At 35.4% G+C, this 18,336-nt stretch overlaps 1 protein-coding gene across 1 annotated transcript in view; it reads left to right on the top strand.

Annotated features, from left to right (window-relative positions):
- The first annotated feature begins 33 nt into the window (after window positions 1–33).
- The window catches only part of CADM2 (cell adhesion molecule 2), a 1,272,453-nt gene continuing 1,254,150 nt past the window's right edge, over window positions 34–18,336 (top strand). The window contains exons 1-2 of the mRNA XM_010854843.1: window positions 34–302; window positions 434–504. Of these exons, the coding sequence (XP_010853145.1) occupies window positions 444–504 (61 nt within the window). The 5' untranslated portion in view covers window positions 34–302; window positions 434–443. The remainder of the gene's footprint in view (window positions 303–433; window positions 505–18,336) is intronic.

The following is an 18,336-nucleotide window of genomic DNA, read 5'->3' as shown; positions in this document are numbered from 1 at the left end:
CGGCTGCTGCTTGCTTGCTCCCCTTATTCCCCGCCTTTCCCTTGCCGTGACCTACCCACTCCTTACAGCCCTCGTCTGCATCTTCTCCGACACCCCGGCATCCCTGCACCACCTGCTCGGACAGCCCCGGGTGCGTGCCGGGAGGAAGGCAAGCTCCGAACCCGTGCCTGGCAGAAGGACTGTCGCGGCTGCACCACCAGCAAGAGGAGGAGGAAAAGAAACTATTTTGCCCAGCGAAACCTCATTCTGCGGGTGCTTCGCCGTTGCCGCTTCTGCTGCTGCCATCTGATCCGCGTCCGCAGGTTCGAGCACCGCAGCGGCGAGGACCCTAGGTCCGGCGGGCTCCGCGAAGGAGACACCGGCAGAGCCCCGCACTCTGGTGCCCTGCTCACCAGCATCTCTTTGCCCCCCTCGTTCATTCTCAACCCTTTAGAAAAGGGACCATGATTTGGAAACGCAGCGCCGTTCTCCGCTTCTACAGTGTCTGCGGGCTCCTGCTACAAGGTAATCCCCGCCCCGCCGCGGGGAGCATCAACTTCACGCCCATTCCCCATCATCCTCACTCCACCCCATATTTCCACTCTTCCCCTTACAGTCCCCCAGTCCCCGGCGAATTCCACCCCCTCCCCCTACTTCCCGGTGCGGCAGGGGGCTGTGGCAGTTTGCTCCAGCCCCTCAAATCTCTAGCGCTGGCTCAACCGTGCTGTCTCGGTAGTCAGTCCCTTACGGGCACCTTTCGCCTTTTCATTCACCTGAGCTTCCTACATCTCTCACTCTCCATGCTCGCCAGCACTCCCCTCACCCTTCACATACACACTCCCACGCCTTTTGGCTGGCAACTTGTGCCTTCTCTGAACATTCCACCCTCCCACCAACCCCCACCAGCCGCCTCCCACATCACGCTCCCGACCGACCCTCTCCATCTCTTGTCATCTCTTTAACCTCCCCCTCTTCGTGTCGCCTTTATTTTGCCCCTTCTTCCCACCATCAGCATATCCGTGTGCCTTTAAAAAGTGTGTGAGAGCCTGGGAGCGAGCTGCCGAGACGGCGAGAACAGCAGCAGCGGCGGCACCGTGTGCATTGCAATAACATCTCCGGGGGCGGGGAGGTGGGGGGGGGGGGATGTGTTGTGAGACGTGTCATTCACCTAGGAAGAGAGAAGACTGTCTGAGGTTTAAAAAAAAGAAAAAAGAAAAAAACGAAAGAGAGAGATAAGCAAGGAAGGAAGAAAAAGAAAGAACGAAAAAGAGTAAAAGGAAAAAGGAAGAATGAATAAATAAAGCAGGAAATAAAAAGAGAGGGCCAGGGGAAGGGAAGAATTAAAAGACCCAAAGCCACTTTATCAACAAACTGACTTTTTATTATTCAGCCCGTGTGGTTTTCTTTTTCATTTTTTCGAAGCCAAGAAATGTGTGCACCCTGGCAGTTACTTTAGTGCTAAGGGATTTTAGCTTAGATTCCCTACCTTTCCATCCCGCTCTCTGACGCTTCTTTTCCGTAATTAATATCATCCTTTCAGGTGAAATGTAAGAACCCCTGTGACCGCAGCGGAGGGAAACCGCACAAAACACTGTTATTATGCAAATCATTGGGCTTGGATGCAGACTGGCTAGCGAACTGGGGTGCACTTTTCGCCAGATCCTTGCTTTTGGAGGGAGGAGGAGGTTGTGTGCAGTGGGAGGACGATGATGATTATGAAATGCATGGCAATGTATGGAGTAAAAGTGCCTGGGAAGAGCACACTTTGGGTGGTGGTGGAGGCAGAGGCGGCATGCTAGAACTGAGTGGGCAGGGGCTGTAAGGCAGAAGATTGTTGCTTTGAAGAGAGTGGTGTAGGGATGTGGCTTGAATGTGAGATACAGGGAGGATGGATGTGAAATTATGGTCCATATGATTTTTTTTTTAAGATAGATGACTCTTGATTTCTTCATAAATCTTTGCCCACCTTTAACCTCTCTGTCATCATTTGTGTATTTATAGGAGAGATAAGTTGATCAAATGTATTTGTCCCTGGGTAAAAGGAATCTGAAAGTAAGACATATAGAACCACAGGCATACAAAACCCAATCGGCCTTTGGAGGATTTAAATGAGGTCAATGAACCATCTTTCAGCAAGTTCTTGGAATGCATCCTGTTTCCTAGCCTCCTCCAGGATATAGATCAGGACCGTATTTTATTTATGCATATTTATGAATGTGAAAGACGAGATAGTGGGCAGAATTTTCCTGAATTAGCTAACCAAACTTGCAGAGGTATTTCTTGGAATATTTCGGGGTAATTTTGTGTATTTTATGTTTGATGTAAATTTTTGATCTGTCATGTGCCAGAATCCCTGAGAAAAGGCAGACAGCCTGTTCTTCCTGCTTAACGCCGCCTGGTCCCATTCCCCAGCGCCTACACCCCCACCCTCTGGTCCCATTTCTCAGCGCTTACACCCCCACCCTCGCGCAAGTAATCCGGTGGCTGACACATTACTTGGGTTTCTAATCCGTCCTTAAACATCCTCCTAGAGACCCTACTTCACCTCTCAGTAACTTGCATTTCTCAGCTCTGCTGTGTGTGTGTGTGTATGTGTGTGTGTGTGTGTGTGTGTGTGTGTGTGTGCGTCCCGCGCGCGCATGAGCGCACCACGCCGGGTAAGGGGAGTGTGATGTGGGGAAATCAGTTAATTTGGTGATTGTGATGAACATTCGGCCCCACTGGATGTGTTTTCCCTGCCAATCTGTGTATGCTGGCCCCGGCACGTCACTGCACACACTACTGGGCTGGTGCAAGATTATTTATTATAGAGCATGTGGGCAACGGACTGCACTTGGGGGTCGCCTCCTCTCTGCCTTCAACATTTCCCTGTGAATTGTCTATTCAGTGCACTGCAAAATAACTGTCTGCTGGTGCCTCTCTCTCCCTGTCTCTCTCTCTCAGCCTGAAGGAGGATTTACTCTTTCTCTACTCAGAGAGATTCCTTCAGCTGCATTCTTTTTTATTAAGGGCCTGGGTTTCTTTTATTAAGTATGTACACCAAATGTTAAGACAGTGCTGCTTTTCACAGCAGACTCGGGGAGAAGGGTGGAAGGGGTGTGGGTATACCAGAGCAAAGGCACCACTGCAGCCAGCAGCAGCACCAGCGGCAGGCCCAAATAAATAAATAAGTGTCCTATCACAGCAACCAGGCAAAGAGAACCAGCTCAAGGATATATGTGTACTTCTGAGCACCTTAGATGGCTGTATTAATACACCAAAGGAGAGAGAGAATAGGATTTAAGGGGGGGCGGGATAAAAAAAAAAAACAAACTAGAAGTGGGAGGAGGCACAAAGCCCCACTGGATTGTCTTCTCATGTTTATGGCTGCCTCACATTTATCAAACACTGCTCCACAGACACATCACACTTTGTTGATACTGTCAGTTCCTGCTCAAACAAATTGCTTGTGCCTTCCTTGTCTTGGTCTTGGCTAAAAACGTTGCTTCAGGGTCCAGGTTTATGTTTCTCCCACCACTCTACTGTTTTATTAGGACTTGGTTAGGTTGTAGAATGAAAGCTTGATTTCCTGGACATAGATTAAATATCTAGCAGGTCTTTCCTATGTACAAGGAAGGAGAGGTAGCGGGGGAACTAGTGAGCAACTGATTTTGGCCCGGGGTAGTCTGCTCTGCCTGTTAGTAGTTATGACTTGGCAAATACTGTAGGCAGTCTGTCTACAGCTTCTTATTTTTAGCATTATCAGCACTACAGTGGTTTTATCACTTAAGTCATACTAATCAATGTATTTATCCTTTGTATTTATCCCCTTTCTTGCAGTATGCATCATTTTAGACAGGAAGACTCAATTTAACACATCTTCCCTGTGGTTTCACTGTTTTATATTGTCACCATTTTTTTTTTTTTTTTTAATTTTTCCTGGGAAGCAAACTCAGTCTTTTGGTTTGTTAATATGTAGAGTGGTAAGTCAGTGGTAAGATTCAAGATAAAATGAATTTTTGTAAAAAAAAGGTTTAAATAGTTCTATTCTACAACATCTACTAGTTCGTCCTCAACAAGTCTTTAGGCAATGAATAGTTAGATAGAAAATAAACATGTTTCTGACCAGAGTATAACTTGGAATGTAGACTACTTAGATAACAAAATTTGATTCAGCATTACGCTATACAGCACCCTTTTTTTTTTAAATTTTAATTTTCCTCTATCAGATATAGAGGAAAAAGCTGGGCAAGGGCAAGGGACACATTAGAGAAAAAAAATTTCTTTAGAATGAGGAGTGTAAAAACTTGCCACCTGTAACTAAGACTTCTTCTTGTCTACAGAGTAGATTCAGTTCAGTTGCTGACCCTCTTTGTAGCTGGGCTCCTTTCCATGCCTGAAGCGACACTGGAAAGATGGAGACTCTCTTGTTTAGCACAGGAAACAATCTGAAAAAGGACAAAAAGGAAAGAAGGGCAAAATAGACATGCATAGAGAGATTCTGATTTTGTTGAGAACTTTATTTCCTTGTTCAGTGTTGGTCTTACACAAAAAACACCACTACTAATTTTGGGGTTTTAGGGTTTGTGGATGTGTGTGTTTTACTGTGGAACATTGTAGTAAGTAATTTGTTGTGTGTAAAAAGAAAGATCCTCAAGTTAAAGGTCTGTTCAACATGCATATTACTTGCCTCAGTATGTGTCATGCACCTCCCATTACATTTTTAGAAAACATGTGGTAATGCAAAATATACATACAAACTAAATAAAATACTGATAACTTAATATTTCCTAAAAGCGTGTCTCTCTCGCTTCTTTACTTCTACCTTAGTCATGATGAGCTCATCTTTTATGCTGAATGCAGTTCCTGAGATACAGCTCACTCCTCCCTTTTTTTGATTAACAGTGGAAACTTTGAAAAGTAGGTTTTATACACAAGTCAATGACTATGACTTAAACAAACACTAGACATTTAGTAATTAAGAAAATCTCTTTGCAAATATGAGGAGTTCCTAGACTAATTTAGCATCAAGATATGGAAGCTTATTTTGTTGTTTTTTCCCTTGTGTCTACAACTAGTAGAACTCTGGTAATACAACATGACAAAGGTAAGCATCAACTGAGATAGTCTCTTCCTGCGTTTTCCACAAGAAGATCAAATACGTGAAAAATATTTTTCCCAGACTTAACTAATGAGATAGTCATTTTTCTTAAAGAAAAACTTACTTAAATCACTTAAACAGGAAATAGTTGTGCAATAATGTTGGAAGACATCCTAAGCATGCATTTTAAAATGGCCTGAAATCAACATCAAATGGAAATCAATTTTCTTTTAAAAATAAAGAGTCTATGGGGTATAAAATGATTGAGAGAAGTAAAATTTATCTATTGTGAAGGATTTGGGGTACATTTGTAATATAACATAGACATATCATATTATTGTTTTATTTGATTATGTTGACATGCATTCTATGAGATGTATTGATAGAGAGTCCTTGTTTTAATAGACTTCATTAAACCTTCTTGGCAAAATCGCCCATTATGTAGCAACTGGCTGAGTAGGTGAGGAAGCAGCAAAAAGGGAAGTTACAAATCAAGGAAGTAGAACTCACAAATTGAAGTCAGAAGTCCTTTGTGGAATTGTCAGTTACAGGTTTGTTTACTCTCCTAAAAACAACTCTGCTACCTTGTTTATATTAAGCTTCTTGAGGGCAAGCCCTGAGCTTTACTTATTCTTAATTTAGTAAATGCATAATAAATAGTTTTGGTTTGAATGATAGGTATATCTTAGTTAGGTATGATGTAGTTAAGAGGTATCTTTTCATAACACATCAGCAGTCATACTTTGTTAAATTATATATATATACACACACACATATATGAGTTAATTTTAACATTTTGTAGGTCTTATTGGTTTAGGAAACAATTTTCCTGTAGAAAATTATCATAGTGATAGCTGTTGATATACATCTTTAAATGAATGTAATTTGATCAGTTGCTCTTTGACATGACGTTTCCCTACCCATTTTTTTCTTTTCTATAATTAAAAAAATCAAGATATTTGCATAAGATCACAAACTCAATTCATGAGGGGGGAAAAAAAGAGAAGACATGATTTAAATTTACTGATTTAACCTAAAATATTTAAAAGGACAAGTTCATTACCAACATTTTATTTGAAAATGTCAAACGTTTTTGGAGTGTAGTTCTGTAGTATCAAAAAACTACATCTTCTGCAAATTCCTTGTGTAAAGAGGTGGGTGAGGATTAACCTAGAGCTGTGGCAGCTGAAGCCCCCTGCTGTGTGATGATGCAAATGGCATCTCAGGCCTAATGTGCTCTGCAGCGGCAGGCAGAACGCATGCAGGAAAGCAGTCATGTGGCGTGACTGAAATAGGAAGTCTTTTCATATTTCATAGCTTGTAGTGGACATGACCCATGCTTCAACTCTTCATGACCAGAAATAATCCAAAGAGTATTTCTAATCACTTGAGCTCATGGCAAAGCTAAAGAGAGAATATATAATTTGTTTAGACATTAATGTAATAAATAAATCCTAACAAAATTATCAACATTTTCATCAAATGAATTGTGCAAACTTGGAAATTATCTTGCAAACTATCAGGACCACAGTTCAATTTAATGAAAATTAATAGCAAAGTTAAAATAGAATTCTTATGCATTCTAAGGCTTCTAAGAATTCTAATTCTTATGCAGTTATTTACATGTGTTGGACCTAATGAATGTTGAGCTGGCAAATACTGTTATCTTTCTCTTCCTTTAGCGAGTAAGGAGTTAGTTGCTTTTTTTTTTTCCTTATTAGAGCATTTCCTGTTAGGGGAGAATACAGTAGTCTTAAAAGAAATAGGAATTAATTGTTCAATGTATGTTTTTACCATTTATTTAGTGCCATAGATTGGAATTTTTGTTAACATCAAACCAGTAGAGAATATCTCCTTTCTAAAAAATTTTATGTATCACACAGGCAAAGCATCAAATATGTTCCTTAATAAAAGCAAGAGTTGTGGGGCAATTATTATGGGCAGACTATAAAAGAAGCCTATCAGATGACAATAACTAGTGTAGCATTGTTTATCTTGATTCCATTTGCTATCAAAATAATTGAGCATATTTTGCATATTGATTTTCATCCTAGAAATGAGTCCAATTGGTCCTGTTTATGTGTTCAGTGAGTTTCTTTAGATGATATGAAATAGTTTTATCTTAGTAATATGTAATACATATATATATATGTTAGGAAACTAAATATTCTGTTTAATTAGGTATGAGTTAAATATTAATGCCAAAATCAGAGATGTAATTATTGAGAAAGGAAATATTCCTCAATCATTTATCTCTATATATGCACATATGTACAAGCCTAAAATGTACAGTTATTTTTAGGTCTGAAGAACATCTTTATAATTTTGCGTGTAATTAGAGTTTGGAGCACTCAGGGATGAAGTGTGAGGAAAAAGGAAAAGTTTATTTTGTTTTTGATTATTTAACCTTATTTCTGAAGGTTAAAAAAGGTATTTTTTGAATTCATTTTTTTAGGCTGCAGCAGTGATTAACTTTTCCACTTAAAAACGCACGCGCAAGGTTTACAGTTTCTGAATTTGCAATAGAGCTGAGCATTTATTCTGGATCTTCTTTGTGTTTGAGAAACTGAGTGATGAGAACCTACTGCTACCTGAATAGAGAGGCAGGGCTGAGGTTGTAAGGAGATCTGCCTTGGAAAGAGCTGGCCATTAATTATTCACATTCTATTTCAGAAGTCTTTGAAGTAAATATTAAGACAGTTATTATTAAGCATTGGGGATTACTCTTTCTGAGTCAGCAAATCGTTTTCATTTGAATATTGAAATTATCTTTCAGCCATTTGAATGCTGACGGGGATGCCCCTGTTTAGCCACAGTTAAGCAGTTATTCTAGGGGTTACACACTGACGTCACTAGGGATTGTTTAGAAAACAAGAATAAGCATTTATTTGCTTTGAGGAACAAAAAAACTTAAAGCTAAGTGTAATCATATAGTGCAAATAACTACACATACAGATATAAAAGTCATTTTATAGGCTAAATAACCCCCCTAGTTTTATAGATTTGATGATGGTTTATTAATGGTAATGGTGCATTGTTTATCTAAAGTCATCTTTGAGAACCGAGTTAAGAAAGCACCTTTCCTGAGAAAGATGTGCTGCCGACTGCTAAGTGTATAACTGTTATATTGATTCAGTGTAATTTATAAAGCCAATTAATTTGTTCTTGTAAGGGAATATTTTGTTTCTTTGCTAAAATTGTTTGCCTTTAAAGATGCAAGTGCCTCCCTTAATGCTTACTCAAACACCAAAGCCTAAAATTTATGGTGCGTAAAATATGTTTCTACTTTTGTAATAAATTAGTATTTTACGTTAGATTGTCCTATATCGCCCCAGGAGAAAATGTCCTGACACCTTTACCTTCCGTTCCTTCTTATACTTTATATGTCTTCTGCTTTTAATTTTAAGTAGTAGACAGGCTGCAATGAGGGATGATTAGAATATTTGTATTTAAAAGCAAATAAAATGCACAGTAAGCTTCTGATTTGTCATTCCCTTATTGCAATCTATATTTTATGGACCGAAGTCTGAATAGTAACTCAGCTTCCTTTACACTCTCTAGGAATATAATATACCCCACTCTGCACTGTTCTATCAACCTGAAAGACCCATTAAAATAAATTCACAGGGAGTGAAAAACAGTTAAAAGGAATCTTACCAAACCTATGTACTGAATACATCCAGATTGGGTGTTTTTTCTTTCAACCTCCAAGGCTTGTATCCCAGTGTTTTAGCAAAGATAAAACACATACAATGTGCTTTTAGTTGTTTTTGTTATTGTTATTATTGCATTTTGTGAGCATTCAACCTCCTTAGTCTCATAATAAAAATGGCAAAAAGAGGAGGGAAGGAATGTGAGTCAGCCAGCCAAACACACAGAAACGCCTGGCAAAGCCGACTAAATTAGCATATGCTAGGCTGAGTATTTCCCTCTGTTGTTACATAACCCTTTTCTAATAGGAAATCACTTCTCCTACTTAACCCTTTCAGGAGGTTTGGAATTTACCCACTGTTACATTTTTATTTTGCTTCATTTATTTTCTCAAAAATTATGTAAATCATCTATTGAAGGGCTTTTATGCCAAATTCTTCTCCCCCACCCTTCAGTCTTTCTGTATACAAATGTTCCATTCTGTGCCCAACTTCAGGATTCAAGAATCAACTTTTCTATAGCCTTCACTGAGAGGATCTAATTAGCATTTTAGGCTCTCTTTACTCATGTGCAGCTTTCTTTAGAAAATGTATTAGTTCTATGAGGTTTCCCTAAGGATTCATAATACTCTAGTTTGTTACATGTACTGTGATATTCACTGTGCCTTAATTATGCGTGTGTCCTCATTTCAAAGCCTTTTCAGGGATCATGTGGATAGAACAGGGGTCTGGCTGTAAGTTCACTGTCATGTATTAATGTGTAGGTGGTATTCAGAGAAGGATGTTTCTGAAGGCAATCTTATATCTATGACTCTAGTATAGCAAGCAGTTACTCACATTTCTACACTTAAACTAGTTACTCTGCCAAGGCAGAATGAGATTCACCATTGTAATACAGAATACAGTGTCTGTTATTTCTAAATAGTTCTTTGCTTTGGGATTGAAAAAAAAAAAATAATAATGAGTGAAAATGTGTATCCCTTATCCCGAATAGGAATTGTTCCCTTTCACTCTCCCAAATAAAAAGAAGAATCAGAAATTGTTCCTAAATCAATACTCTATTCCCTAACTAGCCCATTAACACATCTTGCTATGGTGGGATCTCGAAGTTATACTGTTTATTATTTGAGGCTATAGATTTTTAGATAGTATTGATAGTCTGCAATCTTCATGGGCTGCTAAATGTCAGTGCATTGGCAAATTTGAGACATATTTTCACTTTTTGATTTGGATGCAGTGTGGAGAACTGTGAAAATATATAGGAATGTTGAATGAGAGAGAAGGAGAAAGAGGAAAATATGTATATATTGAGACTACATTTGTGGAGGGATAGCTGCAATAATTTGCCCATTTTAGTACATGTCACCATTTATAAGGAGGACATTTTCCTACATTGCATGAATTTAAAAGTTTACTTATCTTAATTGTACCCCTTGATTTGCTTGTATTTGTGTGTTATATATAATCAGAAAATTTAAGTTTAACTTGTAAATGTAACCATTCTTTCTTTTTTCTGATCATTACAGTATAAAAGCATTTTATGAGTTAATATACTAACAATTTTAACCAATTTTTGTTTCATTATTTTACACAACTGAATTATTTTCTATACCATATTATTATTAATGGTAGCTAAAAATGCTAATATTCAGGAACACATAGGAGTTTTTTTCATGGGAATTTTGGACCAGAATCTGATGTGTTTTAGTAGACAAAAGATTACCATCTGCCCTTTATTGAATATTTTAAGCATTTATGTTTTCTTAGTTTATGAGAGAACTAAGCACTTTATTTTGTCTATGTTATGATCTGTATAACCCCTACATGGATTTTTCTTATAGCATTTTGAATGTCTCCTCTAGTGGACTATAAGCCCCTAGAGTACTAGGTTTTAGTCTTCATTTTATTTCAGGTGCCTAATCGAATGTTTGGCCTGTGTCTTTTTTTAATGTTTTCATTTCACTGATTGATTAGTTCTCTTCCAGTCTATTTAATCTTGACGCATCTTTTTAATTGGTTCCAAATAATATTTAAGTACTTATAATTGCCAAAATGCCTATACAGTATTCTGAATAGAATAAATATTTGCAATCAATTTTCATTTTAAACTACAGGAAGAAGAAAAAAAAGGATACCAAGAAATATCATGCTTAATAATGACATACTTCACAAAAAATGTAGAATCACTCCTTTCAGTTAAGGTAGTCACTTCAAATTTGCCCTGAAAACATTTGAATCATGGCTTTGAACTCCCTGATTTCTCTGGGCAATGTAACCTCTTGTCTTTTTTTTACAATTCCTGGCCCCTAAAATATTCCTGATGGTGACTTTGGGTAAATATGAAGTCAGATCATCTTATTGTTCTATTTAGAGTAGCTAGTATTTCTGGATAAATGTATAAACAAAGAGGAATTACAGACTGACCTTGATCTGCCAGATTATCAGTGAGGACTGACCTGCTTTTGTTATTGCCAAGCTGTAGAGTAAAGGTGCTCTGAGTAGTCCTACAGATTCAGGGTATATTTTTCTCAGTTTAACTCAGGGAGATTCCATTCATTTTATTTAAAAGGGCTTTTAAATAAATTATATATATATACACAAAATGCTTAGCCATAATTCTACAGTTGAGGACACATGTTTGCTGTGGTTGAATTTGATTTAGTTTTCTTTTTACATTTTGAAGACAGTGGGAGGTAGAATGGAAATATTTACTACTTTTTTTAAGAGAATTTAAATACAGTTACTAGTGCTGAACTCCAGGGGTGAAAAGACTTTCTTCAATTTGTAGTGACTCTATTTCCACATAAAGTGTTTTAAGAATGCTTTTTTGAAAATGTCCCAGAGAAATGTAGTTTTTCTTAAAAGTTACTTAGTTCTTTCAAATTTAAAAAATCAATTTTACCATTGTCTTTTGGATTTTTGACTATTTCCTGACTCTTGGCATTCCAAAGAAAGTTAAGTAGGCTGTGTTAAGATTCATTTGAAGCCAAATCAATTCATGTAGAAATAAACATTCAGTTAACAGATATTCAAAGTAGATTAAACTATCTCAATTCATTGAGGGCTGCTGCCACTTTATAAAGTTAATTTTAAGAATTATATTCTTGCATAGCTTCTGTATCTAAAATCTTGCTTTATATGGAGATGTGTCAGTATGATGTAGCAGTCAGGCAAGGATAACTTCATCTTTAATGTGGCTTTTGTTCAGCCCCTGATGATCCACTTTTCAGAGCCTAGTGACAAAAAGGGAAGATAGTCAAACTTTGTTGACTCTGTCACTGTTTTTATAAAAAATTATTTTAATATGTTACTGAATTTTATTCATTATATTGAGATATTCCTATAAATCTATGATTAGAAGTCACATATTTTAATTTTTTATGTGTACCTATATAGTATCTGAAACACTGGAAATGTATGGAATTATCATACCTTTATATATCTCAGCATTTTTGTCATAATGACCCACTCAGAAATTGAATTTTCAATTTGATATAAGGGAAGTACCTTTGTCACTTTAAATGCTAAAGCATTTCAGATCAACATTCTTGTGTAGGGTCACCAAATTTGGAACAACTTCCATAATATTCACCAAAATGGTATTGTACTAAAGTGCATTGTCTTTATATAAAAATATTTTATGATAACTAGCATGAATAATAAGTTGTGTGTTCTATAATATTTATGAATGCATTTTTAAAGGTCAAGAAACATTTATAGAGGATAGTTTCTTGTCCACTGGCTTGTTTTATATATATAAATATATATAATATATATTTATATATTATGTATGTAATATAGAAATGCTGTGAGTGAAGTAAAACTAATGGTATTGTGAATTTTAATTCTCTGTATCCTTTCACTTCTGTGTAATAGCTAAGGTAAAGATATTGGTAGAGGGATAAGTTCATAATTTTTTAGAGGTCTGATAGAGGACATTGAAGTCAAATTTACTTTAAATTTTTGTTTTGCTTTACCTAATTTTATTGACTGTTCAGATACAGACTACCAACAAGGCAAAACAGGTTATCTTTGAAGGAAGTGATAGTGTTTTATAATATGTCAACCATGTTTGACAGTTGGGTACAGATAGATTGGAAAGACTGATAATTTTTTTATCATTTTATCATGCTCATACTATAAAATAGAGTAAACATGATTTGGCGTTAGGAATCTTTCCTTCTGAGAGCTTCTCATCATCTTGGTGTACAGAGATGGAGAATGGGAGCGATTTGGTGATAGAGGCAATAATGGATACCCATAATCCTTGAGTGGAATATCATCAACTGCCATATTAAAATACATTTAGTGTGGGAGTGGGAGTGATGTTAGCCTGGTGAATGTCTTTTATTTTGTAGTGAAAGTCCAGAGATACCCCTGGACTAACTTTAGACTTTGATTTTTGCAAGTGCCCTACAGCATCAAGATGTAATGGTAGGAATCAAGGGACCAAAGTTCTTATCAAAGCCATGCCACCATTTTGAAGATGAGTAAGATACTTCTCTGGCAGCTCAGTTTTTTCATCTGTGGATTGAGAGATTGGAACCAAATCTGTTCTTCGGCACTATGTTGTATAGGATCTTAAGGATGATGACACACTGAAAAAAATGGTGTTTTCTTTTTGACTTTCCACCTAAAGATCTTTTAAAATGCAGTCAGTATAACATGAAATGTGTGCTCTTAAAATACCTTTTACTAAAATTTATTTTTAATAGCTACTCAAGCATTATTCAGTATTTAATGTTTTTACACATTAAGAGACTGTTATTCTGATGCATGTGTCTGTATAAATTTCAGAACTTTTTTTTCCCCTAGGTCAGTGAGTTTTATAAGTTAATTTTGGGCCATACATTTATTTTTTAATGAAATTACATCCGTAAATCAGTTTTGAAAATTAGTAAACTGTTGATATATTAGTCATTTTTATTGGGGAGTGGATTGAATTAAGTTTTAATTTTGAGTTCAGTTTTGTTTTTCTGTGCATTTAATTTACATGTATGTAAAAATTTCTACAATCATATTGTTTTTCATAGCCACTGGTTTTCTTAAACATAACATTCATTTATTGATTCGTTTTTCAACAAATACGTACTTGAAGTCAGTGTTGTAAACGTTGGATATACAAGTAGACAAGATAGAAATAGTTTCTAACTTTACGGAGCCTATACTCTAGTGACTGAGACACAGAATAAACAAATCAAAATATTATAATGCCTTAATTCTTTTTTTTCTGAAATAAAAAAAATATTTTTATGCTAATATCTTTTCCACAGCAACAAAATGCAGATATATCAATGAGGATATGAAATCACTGGCTTATCAACAATATTATAAACCTCACTGGGCTTTTAACATTTTTACTTAAGGTTGGATTAAACAGCTCTCATTTCCTTCAGTCGTTTATCCTGAAAACATTCTCAGTATGATGCCGTTTCTTTCTTTATTAATACAAGTTGAAAGAAGCTGACAAGTGAACAAGAAATATTTAAGCACACTCTATTCTAACTGATTTGTTCAAGAGGATGATTCATTTAATTTCATAAAGGATCAGTGGGCCAGAACTGTAGATGACCAGGTCAGCAGAGGGAATGTAGGGGAGAAGAGGTCTGTGAGAAGGATCTATGTAACAAGCAACAATATTTAGTTTTTTAGAGCTGAAGTTCTGCTTGAGCAATTCTGATGTTACCAGCAACAGTCATTTAAAGAGCTGCTGATGCCTCAGGGAAAACATTTTTAAAGTGTCCTATCTAGAAACAATGTTCCTTGTACTGTGTCATATATATTAAAACTCCGTCCCTTGCTTATATTACAGTACATCGTGCCTGATTAAAACCTGTACTACTGTAATGTGGCTTCTTGAGAGTGCCGATTAAATGTCGCTCCTGAAATATTTCCTCCTGCTGAATCTCTCTGAATATGATTGAAATATTAATCACTTGGTAAACAAAGCTCATGAATGGATAGGATACAATTAAATGTTTTTAATAAAGTGAATTTCATGCAATTATTTTAAGTGTCATAGAGAAAATGCAAAATCATACAAACAGGCTACAAATATTCTTGATATCTTTATATTGCTTTCTTTAATATTTAACTTTGACTGATGGCTTCAATATGCAAATTATGTCATATTTCTAAGAGATTGTATGGTATTTTTGGATAGTGTCACTCACTAGCCAGTAGGATCCCTGGAGTAGGTGATATGTATCTTGTAATAGATAAGATTAAAAAACTGATATATACTCTGGAAATCATAATGATGGTGGTTTAGCCTGTATAGTGCTGTATTTAGTGATTTGTTTTTTTGGATTTCACTCAACTGTACATCGCACAGACAGAAAAACCTCAGCTTAACTATTATCTTTAATTTTGCTTTCTTTATATTTTAAAGGAAACTTTAAAATTAAAGCAATTCAAGTAAATGCTTTGTTGCAGGTAATGATTTGCAAGAGTGTAGTTGTATAGAAAATGATTTATTTTGAAAGTATATTCAATTTTTCAAAGTAAATCAGAGAGGCATACATATTTGGAACTTTTCTAGAGGGAACTAGGTGGTGCTGTTCTGTCATCTTTGTGTCTTAGTGACTTCTTTGATTCTTTTCTCAGTTCATTAAACACTTTTGTACAATAGGTAAGGTATAGTTTTGGTCTATAGTGGCCTTATTTTTGTTAACCAATGAAATTTATATTGATCTTGAATCTTTTCTTTTCAGCAGTATTTTTGTACAGCAGATAAAAACTTTCTTTGTAAGCAGTAAGCTATAGCACAGTTTAAAATGTCTTTTTTATTTCTTCATCATTTAAATTATTATATATAATTCTGAGATCTTCAAATATTTATATTATTATGTGTTTTTAAATTCTTTGGCTATTTTACTTGTAAAAATACTTATGATTGGTTTAATCAAAATTTAAAGTGGTGGAATTTTTGTGCAAAGTTGATTTAATATAAAAATGTCACAAAATGCATAAGCTCAAGGCAAACTTAATTGTATTTTTGAAATACTAAAAAAAAAAAAAATCAACTAAAACTTTAAACAAAGAAAAGTAAAACTTTCCCTTGAAAATAAATTGGTTGCTTACTTTACTTACATATAAGAAAAGTAACCTCAATTAGACCATCAGTTAATCTTTTCTTGTTTCTAGATATTAAGTTAATTTTGTCTTATGATCTTGGTGGTACTTGATAGTCCAAATAAGTCTCTTATTTCAGGCTAAATAACAACAAATAAAGTTACTCCACTGTTCATGTATTTTTGGTATACTGGTATTTTGGGGGTATATTTTCTTAGTAAGAATTTTGACTTCTGGATACCCTTAGGTTTAGAGAATCAGATATGAGAAAACTTTAAAAGGGTTGCAGCTTTTTCCAACAAAAATCATCCTGTAAGTTGTGTTTCTTAATTTTTTAATACCTTTAGATAAGAGTGTATCGTGTAATTTATTTTCTAATATAAATCTGGACATAAAATAAGGATGAAGTACTTCAAGAGTTCTACCCATATGTTTTCTTGTAGACTCATAGTTCTATCATTTTGAATGGGGACAAAAATGACTTATGTTCTTTTTTTCCTGACATAATAAACCCTCCTTACTATTTTTATCATAAGATGTTCAAGATTTATCTTTAATAGAAAAGTGAATGTTATATAGACAACTCTTCGTGTTTTCTGTTCTCTCTGAAATCTTTTATCTTTAGAAGACAGAATCAATGTGGAATTTCAGAATGGGTCCATGGCATGTCGTCTTACAGTGCAGAGAGATAATCTCTGAGATGAACATCTGCTAGGCTAATAAACCTAAGTGAAAGTGCTGCTATACTTCTGTGCTCATGTCTGGTCTCCTGGAATAAAATGAAAGTCACAAGTATTAAGATGGATACCAGTGGCTAATCATTTGTCAAATAAGAGTTCAGATTGGGAAAGCTGCATAAAGGAATTGAGATTATTCATTCACAAGAATACCTTCATTTTATATCAAATGAAAAACTTCCTAAGAAGGATTAGGTAACTCCCATTTTATACTGCCATAAGCTTAATTGTGAAGAAAACGAATAGTAAATAAACACTTTGGGATTAGATAAAAAATCAGTATTTTTGTCTTGGGTGTCAATTTTTTATATTGCAAAAATATTTTCTAACTTTTAGATGATGTCATTATGAGAGTAAATCTTGGATTAGATAAAGAAATTGTGAAAGTTATTCATAGATTTGCCATATCTGCTTGCTCAATAATATAGTTTATAATTTCTACTTTTTGAAAGTTGACATTTTGACAGCAATACTAATAATAAAATACTTAACTTTAATATATTAAATGCCAGATTTATCTTTCAAAAAGTTAAACAGCACTGTCATTGGACCAGTCCTTTGTAGATAGCCTATTTCTAAAAAAAAAAAAAAAAAAATACACCATATGTTAAATAAAGCATGGTATTTGGTGAAACATATTTAAATCACAAAGTGAGTATATTTTAAGCTTATTTTTCCTCCCAGGATGCAGAAAGTGTGCAGATTATTTCATTTCTTAAATGTCAAAAATACAAAACCCTATATTGTAACTCTGTAATCGCTTACTGCTTTAGAGGTAAATTGGAAAGAAGAGACTAAAACACATCTCTGGCAATATACTATTTTCTTGGACTTAGGCTCCAGAATTAGCACCAAAAATATTGTACACATTTTTCGTAATTTATTCTGGTTATTTATTTATTTATTAGAGATCTAGCATTAGAATAAGAAGAGGCTTTCTTCACAATTATTTTTGATGAAGATTAATCTCAGGCAATGTAGCATAAGCCATTGACTGTTAGTAATCAGTGGCAGCAAGTAGATTACTTGGCATGTCATTTTATCTTTCCAAATGCTCCTTTGGAAACTTCTGACAAAGATCCTTTTCATCTTGTCGTGTTTTATCAATGATGAAAGATTTATATCTCATGGATCTAGAGATGTTTTTCACTTTAAAAAGTAAAGCGAAGTAAAGAAAGAAAGAAAACAGCAATAAGTAAGGGATTTCTGGATTTCTTTTGAAATCTGAGTCAGAAAGCAGAATAGCTGAAAAAGTCAGAAAAGAGAGTAGTGATAATTAAGAGAGTAAAAGCAACAGTCTCATGGAGAGGATAGAGGTATATGTTTGTATCCTTAAGTATATTTTTCCTTATTAGGCAGATAGAAAATAAGAGTCTTCAAATGAATCTTGATGTAAAATTATAGTTGATGTTAGCAAATCAAATTTTGATGGACCTAACAGAGACATTGTACATGGTGAAGGAGATTAGCATATAACTAAATAAGAATTTTGGATGACCTTTACTGCAGAACCTAATTGTAGTGAGACAGCACAAGTAATGAAGAATTCTAACACTGTTACAGATAGGTATAATTAATATTAGTCACATATGACTAAGAATAACACAATGAATGGCCTTTGGAGAAAATGTTTTTTCATAAGCTTATTATACCTTCATATACAACTTAATAGAGAACTTTCTTAAAATATCTCTAGTTGGCTTTGATTGGAGGAGGAAATGGCAACCCACACTAGTATTCTTGCCTGGAGAATCCCAGGGACAAGGGAGCCTGGTGGGCTGCCGTCTATGGGGTCGCACAGAGTCGGACACTGAAG

The sequence above is a fragment of the Bison bison genome, unplaced genomic scaffold (assembly GCF_000754665.1).
Source record: "Bison bison bison isolate TAMUID 2011002044 unplaced genomic scaffold, Bison_UMD1.0 scf7180017864351, whole genome shotgun sequence".
Taxonomy (NCBI): domain Eukaryota; kingdom Metazoa; phylum Chordata; class Mammalia; order Artiodactyla; family Bovidae; genus Bison; species Bison bison.
Note: the sequence above shows the minus strand (reverse complement) of the source record. Positions and strands in the feature narration are given on the sequence as shown.